General features: G+C 37.6%; 1 protein-coding gene across 1 annotated transcript in view; it reads right to left on the bottom strand.

Annotated features, from left to right (window-relative positions):
• Positions 1–596: 596 nt before the first annotated feature.
• LOC108390565 (uncharacterized) overlaps positions 597–16,578 on the bottom strand; it is a 298,944-nt gene continuing 282,962 nt past the window's right edge. Inside the window, 2 exon segments of the mRNA XM_037011044.2 lie at positions 597–731; positions 12,133–12,339. Of these exon segments, the coding sequence (XP_036866939.2) occupies positions 597–731; positions 12,133–12,339 (342 nt within the window).

The following is a 16,578-nucleotide window of genomic DNA, read 5'->3' as shown; positions in this document are numbered from 1 at the left end:
AATCTGAGCCAGCCAGTCTGGGGTAGGTTTTTATCTTAAAATAAAAATTTGTGCTCTGCAAACCAACTCATTTAAGTGACTTGATTCTTTATTATTTAACTTTTCCATTTTCTTCTTGAAGTTCATTCTAGGAAAAGTACGTGAAGTTTTCCAGCTACATGAAGAGGAGAATGAGGGGATTTATGTAGACTTGGTGTTAACATTTTCTAGCCACTCCCTTTATTCCCTCCAAGGGAAAGCATACCACCGTAAAAGGACGTGGAAAGTGATATCCTTTCCCTTTTCCGATCCCACAGTAGCCACATAGCTCTTCTCTGCTAACGAAGATTAGCAGGAGTCTTTGCTCTCGGAAAACATACGTGTGGTGAGCATGACTTCTAGCTGTTGTTTCCAATACTGGTTACTGACTTCTAGTACAGTCCATATGACAAGGCAGCGGGTTCTAAAAGAGGTTAGACTTATCCTTTCATCATGATTTGTGTACCACCACGGAGCTTTAAAAAAACAAGAAGACGGAGTAGCACTTGATGGCTCCTTGGATGCACTCACATAGAGCTGAGCTACATATTTAATCAGTGGAAAAATACCTTTTTATTTTAATGGATTCTTCTCATTTCCTTTGATTTAATCTCAGAGTCTCCTAGTGCACCATCCATTTCACTTGTATGCGTCTGAACAGCTGTGACCACTTCACTGGGGACAAACCTTAAGCCACTGATACCACCAAACACCTGAAAAGTAGTGATAAAATGGCACATATTAACCTGCCGCATTTTAAAGAAATATTTAGGCAGCATGAACAAAAGCTGTGATTTTTTCCTGTATTTTTCCCCTGAAAAAAATACAGCTTGGAAATCCCCTGAAATGCCATCTTGTTAACCTTATTCCATAGTTTAACGGAAGCTTACAATTTAGGTTTCATGGTTCAGTTCCATTTCTGGCTTTAACAATAATTTTATAACACTCCAAAAAACATAAATTAAAATGTGTACAGAATCACTAATTTAGAACACAGGGTCATAATTAGCAATTAGAACACATTTTAAAAGTGAGTTACCCTAATTCTACAGAAACCAAAAATGCCAAACTCAAATATTAGAGTAGGATTGTTTTTTTTTTCTTTAATGACTTTTGTGTGATGAAATGAATAGAAAACAAAAATTGTCAGGGGAAAACACAGGACGGCATTCCTTTCAGTAGGAACTCATTGTCCCTAGAGAAACTTTGTGTATGTACAAGACTAATTATCTTTGAGCACAACTAGCAAGCATGCCAACATCCTGTTTCACTTGTCACACACAGTTTGAGTTTATTCCTTGGCTGTTTATAATAATCATCAGTTTCACTGACTTCATATGTCTCTCTTACATCTTGAAGGAATTTAACGTTTCCAAGCATTCTGCTGAAGGACTGTTTTCCCCTGAACTTACGGCCTCTTGAACTGAAGGCCATCCTGATGAGAAAGGCAGGAGCCATGTCTACATGTACATTGACTGCATTTCTCCAGATAGCCAAGAAGACATCTGCTTCTCTGACAAGCTCTTCCAGTTACTGAAGCAATTTTCTCTTAGTAGAACTGCTCTTCCATCTCCTAATGGGGCTATAAATCATGCAGTTAGCCAATCAGAAAGTCTTTCACCAGGGGTGGGTAAAGAAAGAGAGAGGTACAGATTGTGATACCAGGGAAAGAAAATCTCCATCCAAAATAACAAGTACTAAGAATGATAAAAGCCTGGATCTAGGCTAGCATATGAAAAAGACACTACCAAGAATGAAGCCAACAAAGAGGAAAATAAGAGAAAAGAGAGAGGAAAGGGAGAGAGATTTGATAGCATCCTTTGAATTCAGCCATTTCATCAGAATACCCATTGTAATTCCCACTTAAGTCAATTAATACTTTTTGTGATTGACAGATATAATAGGATGTTTGACATATAAACTAAATAAGGTTGAGAAAAATAGATCTTTTTTAACACTCTGATTTTTTCCTATCTCATTGACTCTCTCTTATCAGGTCTTCTTAGGATGCACTTCCTCCACTGTTACCTAAAATTTTGTAGTCACTTTCCATTATTTACTTCCTAACCATGTATTTATTCTTTATTATATGGCTTTCTTTTCACTTTTTTGAAGATGATCTTTAAAAACCCAAGTTTCTTGGAAAACATTCTGTGCCAAACAGCATATATTTAGATGCCTTATTTTCCTTCTTATCAAAACTATCTAAAAATACACATTAGAATCACAATTCTGCAGCTCTATCTGTACTTCTTAGATATCTTCCCTTTATACCCTCATGTGGTAGATCATGCCAATCATTCTCAGAACTTCTGAAATGCACATTCCTAATATCAAATTGGTTGGCACTCAGCCTTCACCAGATTTGGGAATTCTGAAATAACAAGGTCACTCTCTCCTAAGTCTCCTAACATTTACAATCTCTTTGTTGCTGAGAATTGGGTTCAGAGTAACAACTTCAATCACCACTTTATCTTCTAGGAAATGAATTATTGGGATGTTTCCTTACTAAATGGTTCATCTTTATTAATAGGAATTCCTTGAAGAATTATCAGTGTGTGGGTAAGAAGGGATATGTGATTAGGAGTGATTTTTGTGGGCTGGAGATTTTGTGAGAGGAACTTCTCCAGTTATCATCTGAAAATGTTTCTCTACCCACTCACAAGAGCAGAGCCATGGCCCAGCAGCAAGTAGCTTTCTAGGTCACACTGATTCTTCTAATTTGCTTCTACAACTTCAACTATTCCCTTTGTACTCAACAGAGCTGCCACCATAGTATCAAAAAGTTGCTTCTAGAAAGTGATTTTTATGTATTTGTGAATGCACATCAAATTAACAAATACACATTGACCTGACAGTTTCAGGGAAGAGGGAATAAAAATATAACTGGCCTTAATTATAATCACTAAGGAAACTTTTTGGTGTCACTTTTGACACCAAAGTGTTGTGCAAGACAAGTCACTTTTCTATTGCTGTAATGCAATTATAAAGTGATCTTAGAATATTTAAAAATTGTTGATTTGTATAGAGTCATTTATTTCAAGTGATTTGTGCTGGAAAAAATAAACTAATAATATTTTAATCATATGTATTATTTTATGGGCTTCACTGATTAGTGAAAAGAAACTAGGAAATAATATGACAAAGAAACTAAGATCTCATGACATACTTACATTTAAGTATTTGAAAATAAACACAAAACAACCCAGTCATGTACCATTTTTCAAAGGCAGCAAATGACCTTGAACTATGATATCCATGTGGGCTCATATTTCAAACATAGCCTTATCACATTGAGTCACAGACAAAATAGCTGTGTGGCTGCAGCCAAAATGATTATCAAGGCATGGGTAACCTTTCTATTCTCTACAATTGTGGCTATATATTTGTTCAGATTTTCTGGAGGGCAATTCGGAGGTACATATATGTACACACACACACACATATATATAGCAAGCACAGATATCTATACTTTTAAATTGTCTATTTTCTGGCCTAGTAATTTCACTGTCAAAATTGAGCTTTAAGTATTAACATGGATCATCAATGAAAATGGTCAAGTAAGGAAATCCGAATTCAACCTCTTCATAAATGTAACAACAACAAAAAAAGTGGGAACAGCTCTTACAATCAACTTTTGTTTCCCAGGAAAACTCGTTCTGGCAAGCTAGGTGGCTGAAGTTGAAGCCTTCAAGGACTTGACCAGCCAGTCAGGAACCCACGGGCTGGTGTTAGATATTTATGATTGCGAAAGAATCGAGAGCAAGCATGGGGTATCTGTGGCACTGCTAAGCAGAATGACTGGCAAAGGATTTCTGCAGAGGCAGATAAGGATCTTTCAGGTCACATGGAGCTAGTGTTTAACAGTGACGCCCGCAGCCATGAGCCGTAAGGCCCGCAGTACGCGTGAGATCCTCTATTTTTGTGTGTTTGAAGCAGGATTGGCCCTCCTTGGTGTAAAGAAGTCCCTGAATTTCTTAGAAATTGTGTGGCTAAAACGAGCCTTAAGAAAAAGATAGGGAATTGTTTTATGATAAGGATAGATATATGCTCAAGTGTGTAATTGGAAAAATTAATTTGACTTCATTTACAATCTCGCTGGTAGAAAGGGTCATACTAAGCTGCCAAAAAAACCTACCCTGATAGAGCTTTAGTGAGAGACCAGTATAAATATAGTAAAAAGGATGAGGAGAAGAAATAATAAAATACATAGAACATATCCTGGGTAGTTTTCGATTTAATTTGCCCACTTAACCACAGGACTCATACACGCACAGCGCTGATCCTTGACCACAGCAACACGAGCAAGTTAAACCCGTTATGGCTCTGTAATGAGATGGGATTTTTCCTCACCAGAATTCGGATTGTTACACCTGAAGCTACGGATAAAGAGTCTATTAAAATCAGATTGCAAGTGTAGAGTTCAAAACTAGTACTAGAAATAATATAACACTCTTTGTAAGTAGTCAGTTGAATCAATATTTATTTTAGAGAAAGGAGGTTTTGCATTTTGAAAAAGTAGAGCATCATGTTAATTTCCTCAAGCAGTTAAATGCGATCTGGCGGTGGGATTTGTTCTCTGGGATACAGGGGCAATGGGGCTGGTAATGGCGGCTGTATTGGTTATCACAGCTGTGAAAATTACAAGCCAAAACACACAGTCCTTTCATTTTTACGAAAGTATACTTTACTTGGTGGTAAAATATTCATTGTTCTTAAGATTAAGTATCTGAATACGGCTTCTGAAGGAGCAGATGTCACCTGAAATCTAAACTCCAGTTTGTTTACTGACTGTATTTTATATCCTCTAGAAAATGACACAAAATGACAATAAAATCATTGTAAGTATTCTAAGGGGAATATAAATGCCCTTTGGTTACAGTGTACATATCTTCATACATAATTCCAGTTTATTTTCCCTGGAATTATGTTAAATATGTAAAAAGCCTTTTCTCATGAAGGTAAAAATGCTAGATGTTTCCAAGTTGTGATTTAGCATTAGTGTCAAGATTGTTTCAGAAAATAAGCCACTGTTATGGTTTCATTCCTTTTAAGCATCATTTGGCATATATGTAAGATTTTATACATTAAATAAACTTACATGATGTACCTATTAATGTGAGTTTATTTAAAAATGAATCTCCTATAAAAATAATTTCTAGAATACAAATACAGACAGGGAACTGACACTGAGCGACTGGTTTTTACACTGTTTTATATTATCATTAAATAATTGTTTCCGGTAAGTATAGAAAAATTTGTTTCATTAGCCAAAATGAAATTTTAAAGAAATCAATACACTTGTAGGTGGTTATTAGATTAATATTGACACAATTACAAAATGCACCAAAATATTTTCATAATATTTTTGTATATAAATATAAGGAAAATAATTATGTTTAGGATATTTTTAGACTTTCTTTTCATGAGTGAATTAACTTTGACTTTATAAGAGATCAGTATTAGGCAGCCTTGTTAAATGGAGTCAAGGTAAAAATCACAAGGTAGAGCAGAATGGCATATTCTGAAAATGCTCCTCTCAGCATTGACTTTTGGATGCATGGATTTAAGACACATTTATAATGCAAAAACATAAACATTTTTCCAAATTTATAGTAACTTAAGATTAATAAATAAAGAGAAGCATAAAAATATATTTTCACATTTAGGTCAACCTTCAAGATATGGTTTCCAATATCCAACTCAATAAGAGAGAAAATATACAGAAGTAAACGTGAACATACTTTTATTCAAGGTGAAACATTCAATCTTTATCAACTGTGCAATAAAGATTTAATTCTTCTCCTTTATAATGTTTATATTAGACATTTAGCCATATGTTTTAGTTAATATGTAAAGGCTTATTTTTAAAGCTGCCTTCATTACCCTTAATTTACCTTTTAAAACATTTCTTATTACTTAGAATCCCAGGAATGTTTTTCTCTAATACATCGAATGTATATGTATTATTTCTGATAGATATATGAATGTAAGAACAGAATAAATCATTTCTCTAGATTTCATAAGTTCCAATTATTTGGAAATTCAAAGGAAATTTAAGATGCTGAAAATTATTTTATGTGCAAATATTTCCAAATATGTGACTAATCATTCTTTTTCTTATATGCACAAGTAAAAATTATGTGAAGAATTATTAATAAATGATTGTTTTAAATTTTGAGCACAAATAAAGCATAGAGAAATTTAATGTCTTATAAAATTGGACAAGAGTAGCTATTCAGAAAAGACCTTTCGAATCTCTAAAATATTTCTAAATATCAGCATATAATGAATAGAATACAAATAGTCCTTCATACTTCTCTAAGAAAACCAAAAATAGTTATAATTAATTTAGTCACTCAAGCTTACATTTTTGCTTTTAAAAGATTGAAAAAGCTTTTCAAAAGCAAATAGCTACTAAACTTCCTGAAAATGTGTTCTAAATCTATTGCATTTATTCAAAAGTTATTGTGCTAATTTAAAAAATCTGTGCTATTTTTCTTCTTATAGGTTACCAATAATATATGTAAAAATGATAAATTAAGCTTGAGGTGAGAACTGTCTACCTTAGCTTTGTGAAAAGCAAGAGACATTGACCTAATTATAAGGGACAAATAAAATCACTTGTTTTGACACATACATGAGGGAATAATAATTTTGCCAAGAAATTTTAAAAGGGAGAAAAATTAATATGTATATATATATATATATATATATTTTTTAATGATCAGTAAATGTGATTTGAGATTTTTCATGGTAGTATGACAGGAAAATATCTTATAAGTGACACTGACATTACATTCAAATACTGGTCCGGTAGTTGAATCCCTCTTGGCTCTTGCATTCTATGTAAAAAATATATGTTGCTTATAATAGGATCTAAGCTTTAGATATAACAAAATACTGATCCTCTAAAGTTCACTAAAATAGCCTATCATTCTCAGTGAGAAAAAGAGGCAAAATAGTAACAGGAGATTCTGGAAAAAGATCATGAGTGGCAAGTGGCAAGTTCGAATGTGCAAACTAGAAGTAAAAGACATTAGCGCACTTGACATTTTTAGCAATATTTCCTGCAAAGCCATAACTACTGTTATTGCTACTTCATTTTAATGTATATTTTTAATATCGTCCCCAAATGATTTACTGAATATTCTCATATAGGTGTTAGACACAAAATACGAAGTATTCTAAATTCAGGGAATGAAAATGTTCCATTCTTCTATTTGCATAAATGAATTAACTTTAATATTTTCTTTAGGCCAATCTAAAACTATACGCAATTAAAAACATGTGGATGGCTATTCCCTTCCCATGTGCAATGACTTTCAAGCAAAGGAAAACTTTGGATGAAAGAACTTTCCCGCTGAAAATGTGAGCTATCATCAACAGTTTATTTATGTTTAATGATACACACACACACACACACACACACACACGTGCACACACACGTACACACACACACACTGCAAACTGGTCACTGTAACAGATGGATATGAGAATTTCCAAGTTGACTGAATAGTCTTTTCTGAAAGATATTTAAACAGAGGAGTTAAAGCTGAAAAACTCTCAGTTATTTGTATGTTTCCCGGAAATTCATTGATTCAAGGACGAAATGTGCTTTCCTCCCCATTCCATTTATTCACAGTTTCATGCAGACCTGCAGGGTACAGTCAGCTTCATCTGCCCACAAGGCTACCTTCTCCGTGAGGGTAATAAAGGTGAGGTCCAGTCTGTCAACAGCCGCCCCTTGCACTGTCCGGGCCCTCAATCCCATGAGCGCACAAAAATCCACAGCTGAGTACAACCCCTCTAATAATAAAACTGTGTATCTGTTTCACTTTCGCCTTTCTTCTCCTGCTGCTTTCTATCAGCAGAGCACTTAACAATCACTAATTGGTTAATCTGTTATTTAGGCAAGTATTAATATTCTCATTTTGCAGACGAGGAATCAGGCTTCCTGCTGTGTATGTCCTGGCCCTGGGTAAGGAGCTCTTCAGTTGGGACATTCAAAGTAGGTGAGCCCGTCCTCCCGAGACCGAGAGATTTGCCTGAAGCCGCGCAGGGCCTCGCAGAGCCCCGGTTAGATCGCTGAGTTCCTGACTCCCACTCCTCCGCTCAGACCACCAGGCGACACTGCCTCTAATGACAGAAAAACCCTTTTCCCATTCCACCCTAACTAATGCTCCAAGGACTTTCTTAATTGCGACGGATACCCTGGGAGCAGGAAGCTTATTTGTGACTTGATGAATCTGCATTCCTCTTGCCTAGGTTTCTAGGTTTCATAGCACTAAAAACTTTAGAGAAACTTTGTACTTAAAAAAAAAAAAAAACCCTCAAGATATGCCTACCTACAAAACACAGACAAAGCGTGGCTCTTCCGAGACTATGGACTTGCTAAGCTCAGAGGGGCTGATAAAAATAGAATTAAGGAAAGATCCTCCCCCCCCAGAAAGACCAGTACTCATCCATGACAAGAGTGGAGGGCATTTTATTTTTTAAGGAAAAATATGTGGCACACTGTATGGGTGACAGGTAACAGGCCTGGAGGAAAAATACATAAACATAAACCCATAGGAAAGATGGTTTATAATGTAACTTCTGATCAGACTCATGAAACCTAACCTCTTTCACATAGACCTCATTCTGTTCCAAAAGCATGGCTTTCCACAAAAATAAAAACATGAAGATAATTTGCTCAAGCTCACATTGCTAGGATTTTATTGAGGATAAAAAAGAAAAGGTTACCAAATGACCTATATTTCACACCAGAATAAGGAGAGGCTTAGAAGTCACTCTCATCACAAGTTAGAGCTGTGTTAAGTGCAAAAGGAACTTAGATGACTAGACAGATACCCTGTTAAAAACCGACCCTAAAACTTTGGAGAATAAAGTCCAGGTTAAAAGGGTTAAGCAAAATTTCATCATTTTTTATTTCATATTTATTGCTGTATTAATTTATAAATATTTCATATTTATTGCTGTATTAATTTATAAATATTTCATATTTATTGCTATATTTAATTTATAAATAATTTAGGCCCTGCTCCTCCCATACCCATTCAAAAGGTGGCGTGGGTCCCACAGGCATCTCTAAGTGATCTAAGTCTTTTCCAAAGTATAGGTGCCTTCAAGTCACACGATGTGGGTATTAATGAAAAGGATATCATGGAACCTAATTACCAAACATACAGCATGATTCGGCATCCAGAGATTCAATGCAACTTAGTAGATTTCCTTGAGTGTGACAAAACACCTAGTACAGGGACAGGGAACCCAAGGGTAGAAGTTAACATCAATCCAAGTAGGTGATTACTTATAAACCCTAATTTGGAAAGTCTAATAGATATTGCTTTAATCCAGAAAGGAAAATCTACCTAGGGACTGATATTTGAAATTTCTTTACAATACATCCATTGCTAGGAAATACAATACATGAAATTCATTTCTCACTAAGGTTGCAAAACACCAGTGTCAAATCCCTTCCAGTTTCAGATTTTATAGCTCAGAAGGCCAGCAATGGACCTGGCAGAACCTCTTAGGGGTCAGGAGAGACATAAAGGGAAATAGGAACATTGTAGAATAGCCAGATGAACAGCTGAAAGAAAACTTGACTAATTTTCAATTTGCTCTGGAACTGAAACTGCTATATGGTCCCTGTCCTCTAGGAAACACAATTTAATACTGGAAGCCAGTTTGGAAAGGATAAAGAATAAAATCTAGTATTTGTGATAAGTATTAGAATGGTGCAGAGGGAATGAGTAGGTTTGAAACCGATCGCACAGGTTTCATAGAGCAGAAAGCAGGTAATGTGAGGCATGGAGAAAAATAAGTGGGTAGTGTTAGACTATGGACCCAAGAGTAAGAAAGACAGACCCCTGTGTCTTTGCTGGAACCTGAAAAAGGAGAAGCTGGCTTAGTATTTGCCAAACTCTCCACTGGGCACAGGCTCAGAAGTGACCAGGTATATTTGCACCCTTACTGTCACCATTCCACCATTACCATCATATAATATAGTGGGGTTAAAAGCATAGGCAATGAAAAAGTCAGATGGGTCAGTACTGCCAATTGCCTACCATTCAGTCCTTCTAGAAGTGAATGTATTTTATTTTTAGCAAAAGTAATTTTTTTAATATAAGTAATTTAATATCAGTACTTGAAAAACTGTGTACAATTTGAATGAATTTAATTGTGCATAATCCATAATACTTTGTAATATTTATTGCATATTTTTATAAAAAGAGCTAGAAGTACTTTGTAGAAGTTATCACATTAATTTGCTCCAGATCCCCAAGAAGCCGACAGTACAAGTATTCATAACCCAGTTTTACAGGTAAGGATGCAGGCAGAGCAGTGGGAAATGACTGAGCCACCGTTCTGGAGCAAATGCCGAAGTGAGTGAATCAAAGGGCCCTTGTGATTGCTCTGCTCATGAGTATAGACCATTCGATTCCTGGGCTTCCCTCACAGGGTCCAAGACCTACAAGCTACAAGATGTTTGGTAGCAGAAGAGCAGACACCCCTGGCAACCTGGCTCCTGCAGGTATTTCAGCTTACAGTGTGCACCTATATACTTTGGAAAAGACTTATATATATATATATATATATATACCTAAGCACATCTATGCAAACTTTTTTAAAAAGCTAAGCCCTGGCAGTTTTTTCTGCAAGAAAATTTCCAAAGCAATGTTTCAGAAGTCTGACAAGGGTCATGTGCACGAATGCCAATAGCACCTTTGACCGGAGTCCCCAGAGAATTACATCAGATACTGTCATGGTCTCCCTACCTATTGCTTTGCCGCAATACACACAATTCCCTCTTATGTCACACTTCAGGAAGGGAGGAGGAGGTGAACTAAGGAAAATCTTATCTGGCACATCTGTACTTCTCTGAGTAGAGAGTCTGTGCTAGGTTACTCGAGCACCCGGACTCTGTCTGGGCTGGTATAAGAGAAAGAAGAAGTAGCCTGTCCACAAGACTAGGCCCTAAACACTTTGAGATTCCTTCACTGTTACATTCAAAAGAACTCTTATGAGGGCATACTTTTTTTTAATTGAAGTATAGTTGATAAGCAATCTTACATTGGTTTCAAATGTACAGCACAGTGATTCAAAAGTTACCCACATTTTTAAATCCTCGCCCCCGCTAATGCAGTTACTATCTGTCAACACAGATATGTTACAAAACCATTGACTATATTCTCCATATTTTCATTAACTTCATAACAAACATAACAATGGCTAAAGTCCATAGGGAAAGGATGGTGGGGACATAAATATTCTTATTCTACAAATTCTTACCAACTAATATTGTACCACTGTTAAGTGATTTCCATGCCAGCAAGACCAGGGACCAAACACTATATGTTTCTGAATTCTCCTTCTCCTCCACCCTTCATTTCCACCAAATAATGAAAAATAACAGTCTTTCAGGCTTTGGAATTCAACAACACTGATGCAGATGGCACCAAATCTCAGGTTTCATCATGCCATAAAATTCGAATTCTAAGAATATGGTGCAATGTGAGAGGTTTTTTGAAACTCAGAGTCAGTCACCTAAAGATGCTGACTTTTTAGGGAGAAACATTTTTTCAAGATCTTTGTCAAACACTACTTTAAAAAGTGTTTAAAGATTTAGGGATGGGGCTTTTCTTTACTTTTTTAAGATTTTTCTTGTGCAAAAAAAAATGAAATGCCAACATGTCATTCATTCAGTGTGAAATCATTCACACAAAGGGCTGTGCACTTGCCTGGGACATGAAGTGTCCATAGACTGAGAGAATCTTTCTCTGTCACCCTGTTCATGTTTCCAAATATTAACTGAGCCAGTGTTATCATAGGCAGAATCCTGAATTATTTCCCTTGATTTGTTTCCTGCCTCTCTCCCACATAGCTATGTGCAGAAATATTTTTTCCTTATATATAACTTTGTTTCTTTAGGAAAACACTAAACTGTATCTTTAAGTCTATTACGGTATTTCAAACGTTATTTGCAATATGTTTGCAAAGTAATTTTGAAGGCTTTGAAATCACGTATAAACACACACACAGGAACAGTCATGCACTACATACAACATACACAGCATTTGAATTAACATTGGTTTCATATGTACATACCTCAACAGTGGCACCGCTGGGGAATCTGAGAAAATGGCAGTATAGCTCTTGGAACCCAGTGGGATAAACTGTGTATACAGATACGTGAGGAATAATATCTTCTGGACCAAGTGCAGACACAGAAATTCCATTGTGCTGTTGTAGGTCACAGCTGGAGATGCCGGACTTGACGCCATGGTTTCTCCACATACAATCATACACTGCCACCTAGTGAGACACAGACCCCCCCCAGCCCCTGCCAACCCCCCCAGCCCCAAGAAAGAAGAGAAAAAAATTAATTAACTTCTGGCAAGAGTATAACCAATTTTAAATGATTTTACAATAAATCTGAAAGTCACCGCCATCTGCAGTGCCTGCACTCAGTTCCACACATATTTTTATGACATATATATAAATAGTGAAGAGACACAAATCCCTGGTGTGTGTTCCATAAAGTTAATTCTACACAGATGAAGCTGTAATTGGCTCCCATATTAACCCAAAGTAGGAAGATCAAGCAGGATGCGACAATGGCAATATTGATTTGAAACTGCTCTTATGAATGGTTTTATGAATGGGTGTTGCTGTCTTTTCCTTATTATTCACGCTGCACCAAGTGCTAAGACTCTGACATCCCCAAAACAAGAGACAAGATAAAGATATATTTTACTAAAGTGCCCAGGGCAGGATTTTGCATACTCGATGTGTTCACCTACTGGTTTTCCTTCACAGTAACCCCAATTTTTGTACACTGGATTTTATGTTCTGGTCGGATTTCTCAAGTAACAATTCCATTGCCTAAATACCATGCACCTGTGGGGCCTTCAATCAATTCTAAGTGAATTATGAACGAGGGTAAAAAACCAGCTTTGTTGCTTATTTGAAATATTACATGATATCATCCTAAAATTTGTCTGTGGTTGATAAAACTTTGGTCTCCAAATACCTTAGTTACCTTTTTTCTGCAACAGTTGAACTGTCTAGATGCTTTCTAAAATTTCCAATTTCCATATCCTCAAATGTCAGTAGTTTTAGTAGACAGAAGGAAGTATTCGATGGATTTCTTTCCTCACGGGCTCTTTCTGAGGCAGAAAATCTTTCTCTGTTGTTGCAGAGAGTCTATATCAAATCTGTGCTCCAAAGTTAACCCTGCCTAGAATGGTTTATAAATACTTTAAATCTCCAGGAATATGGAAAGATTTAACAATATGAAAGAAAGTTCTGGGCAATTTGCTATTTAATTCAAGGCTATAATCAACAGTCAACACCCAAGAGTCCAGCTAGTAATCACTTGTATCTTTTCACTTGAAAAGATAAAGGTAAGATTAAAATCCGGCTGAACAGATGAAGACATGGTAAATGTCCTGAAGTGGCTTGAATGAGAGGAAAGACCCAGGTCTAATACAATTAATAACAGAAGTTCACTGAGTATATCCATTCTATGTTAGGTTGTTGAGAAAATATAAACAGGCTTCAGGAACCTATTCACAGAAAGAGGCTGACATACATTTGCTTAGAAGAGATTTGATTAGCCACCTTACGGAGGACATGAGGTTTGAGTTGGATCTCAAAGCCCTAGTGAGATTTCAACAGGTATGAAAAGCATCAATGCTCTATCTGGCAAAGGAGCAGTGCCTGTAAGGGCTCTGCATGCGAAAGTGCATGGAGGACTCAAGCGCCAGTGGTGCAGAGGACTGGATTCTAGAAGGTTGTGGGCGGACCAGGATATGAGGCTGGGAACATCCTATGGTTATGTGAAGATGCTGCCAAGGTATTTTGAATGTATCTCATAGAAGGGAGAAGCTGCCAGAGTTTTCTGAGCAGAAGATTCTTGCTGTAACCTGCGTTTTAGAGTAATAGAGCTGAAGGCAGTCCAGAAGGAGGAGACAGGGGAGTGTATCTTACCAACAGCAGGGGATGAGACCCTGCACGTGGTCCGTGGGGAGCAGACTGGAGTCAGTGCCTGTGATTTCTCTTTCTAAGGCAGAATCGTCAGAGTTGGGGTGCTAGCTGGCTGCGAGCTGTGAGTGAGACACCTCCAAAGGTGACAGCAAGCCCAAGACACCACTGGACAGTGTGCCACTAAAATGGGCTACAGCAATGCAGGGCAGGTTGAGCGGAACAGACATCAACTTAGCACTGAACACATCTAAAGAAGAAATTCATTAAACTATGTCAAAACTGTGGGAGTAAGAATGGCAACACAAATCAATGCATAAAATTAATTTTTAATCTTTGTGAGAGTCCAGTGAGGACTTTCCACACACGTCCAGGTAAAATCAGGAGGTGAATGTGGAGAGGCTGTTGTTGAGGCCCCTCCAGAGCCTGTGCAGGAGCAGCACCGAGACCTCAGCTCCCCACCCTGAGCACACGGCTCCAGACCTGGTATTATATGCATCTCTCCTTCTCTCCTTTACAGTCAGCTCATTCATTGATGTTTCCCAGCCTCTGGATGTAAAAGGCTAAACTTCAAGAAAAACAGAGTAAATGAAATGAGGTGGGACCAAGCCTGCCACATCCTGGAGAACCACAGAGTCTCTGGTCATCCCACAAAGAGCTGGAGAGGTGGGCGTTGGATGGGAGCCTTGATGGACGGGGGGCCTCTCTGTCTTGGAAATGCAACATAAAACACACACATGTTGCATCCCCGAACACCATTTGTACATTTAAAGGACTATGAAGATGTGAACATTTGTCTGAAAAGCAGTAATTCTAACTTTGGAAGCTGACGCCATTCAAAAGTAAATGCTGTTGCAAAGTTTGGCAATAGATTGCACAGAGTAGATGTTTTAAATAATACTTAGTCGCTTTGATATGCCTTCTTTCTTCCTCTCCTGGTTAACCATGTCTAATCCTAGCAAAGAAAGGAGTGATTCAGCTTCTACCTTGACACATCTCTGATTGATCTAGTTTCTAGGAAGAAGGGGTGTGGGTAGACTGTGCAGTAAGTCAGCAATATTTAGTGGCTGGTCTTAATATGGGCAGTTATACACACACACACACACACACACACACACACACACATTTTAATATAATGTTGCAATGGTGCCAGGTTGATATATTATTCCCATTTTATAGACAAGAAAACTGAGACTCAGAAATGTTAAGTAATTTGTCCAAAGACAGTTATGTGATATTTGCTGTGAGATAATCATCATCCCTCCACCTCAGATTTCCCTGTTCTCCCGGCCTCTCTCCACAAACTTGTATTTGCCCTCCTCCCGGGTGAATATGAAACAAGAGCCCAGAGTAGCGCCCCCTTGCCCCTTCCCTCTTGGGTTTTTTGTGTTTTTTTTTCATATCCAGGCTACCCCTACGAAGTGCTCACAGAGTCTGCCTGTTTTCTACCTGTCCACAGTCTAGCGGTAACAAGGGCAGGCCCCTTCCGAGGTGACCTTGCTTCCAGCCCAGTCTATGGCAAGTCTCCATCCTTATGGGGCGATGAATTTGCAAGCCACCTGGCGGCTGATCTAGAGCCACATCTTCCAAACAGTTTCATCAGCAATGAGACTGACATTTTTATTTCCTTTGGTCGTGTTCCTGTGTGTCCTTAATTTTCTCAAATAGCTCAAGTAGAGATAAGAGGCATATAAAATAGTGGCCCCCTGAGGCCCCAACAACACAACTCTGATATTTGAACCCAGGTTGGTCTAACTCTAAAACCTGTGCAGTTCCTGTTTACTCTGTGTGGTGACATATTGGATCACATGCTACACTATTTTCCTTGTGCCATAGTGTGTGGCTGCAGAAAGGAGTATGTCTTGTATGCTGGCTCTGGATGCTGGATCTTCCCTTCAGTTAAGTGCTCAAATGGAAGAATCTCAGAGGAGATTTTCTATTTCTGGTCTGGATGGGAACTTTGCAAGTGTCCTTTCTTGACTCCAGAGGGGCATAGTGTAATGTGTCATGAAAAACAGAAAGAGAGGCAGAATCCAAGTTACTGCAGACAGTAGTTCCACTAATATCCCATGGATGCTTCTCAAAGTTCTTTGAATTGAAGATTAACAAGAAAAAATACTGGAGTATGTCATTTTCCCCTTATTTTAGAATGTAAAGTTCTAATATTAAAGTGATATGGCCATTTCCAGAACTGTTAGTTAATATAGTTTAGACAATCAAACATCTGTCAACCACAAGGTATGTGGATCAAACGAAAACCCATTATGTTGCTGTATGAATATACACCTCGTTTTGGAAAAAATGAAGGGGGGAGCACAACAAAAGTGAGGAACAGTAACCCATAAAGCCTTCACAGAAATGGGTAGGGATCTGAGCCAGATGTTCGCACCGAACAGTTTTCTGCTGATATGGTGAATGTTCTCCCCTTGGCCACGAGCACGTCCTACCCTACAGGTAATTGCTTTATATTCTGACTTACAAGCAAAGACCGCCTGAAGCAATTGGGGATGCTTAGCTTTGAAAGCTTCTTAAAGCCCTCCCGAGGGTTAGGAAAGTAGGACAAGGTAA

Source organism: Manis javanica, chromosome 16 (genome assembly GCF_040802235.1).
Source record: "Manis javanica isolate MJ-LG chromosome 16, MJ_LKY, whole genome shotgun sequence".
NCBI lineage: Eukaryota > Metazoa > Chordata > Mammalia > Pholidota > Manidae > Manis > Manis javanica.
The sequence above is the reverse complement of the archived record's forward strand: the minus strand, read 5'-3'. Positions and strand labels throughout refer to the sequence as shown.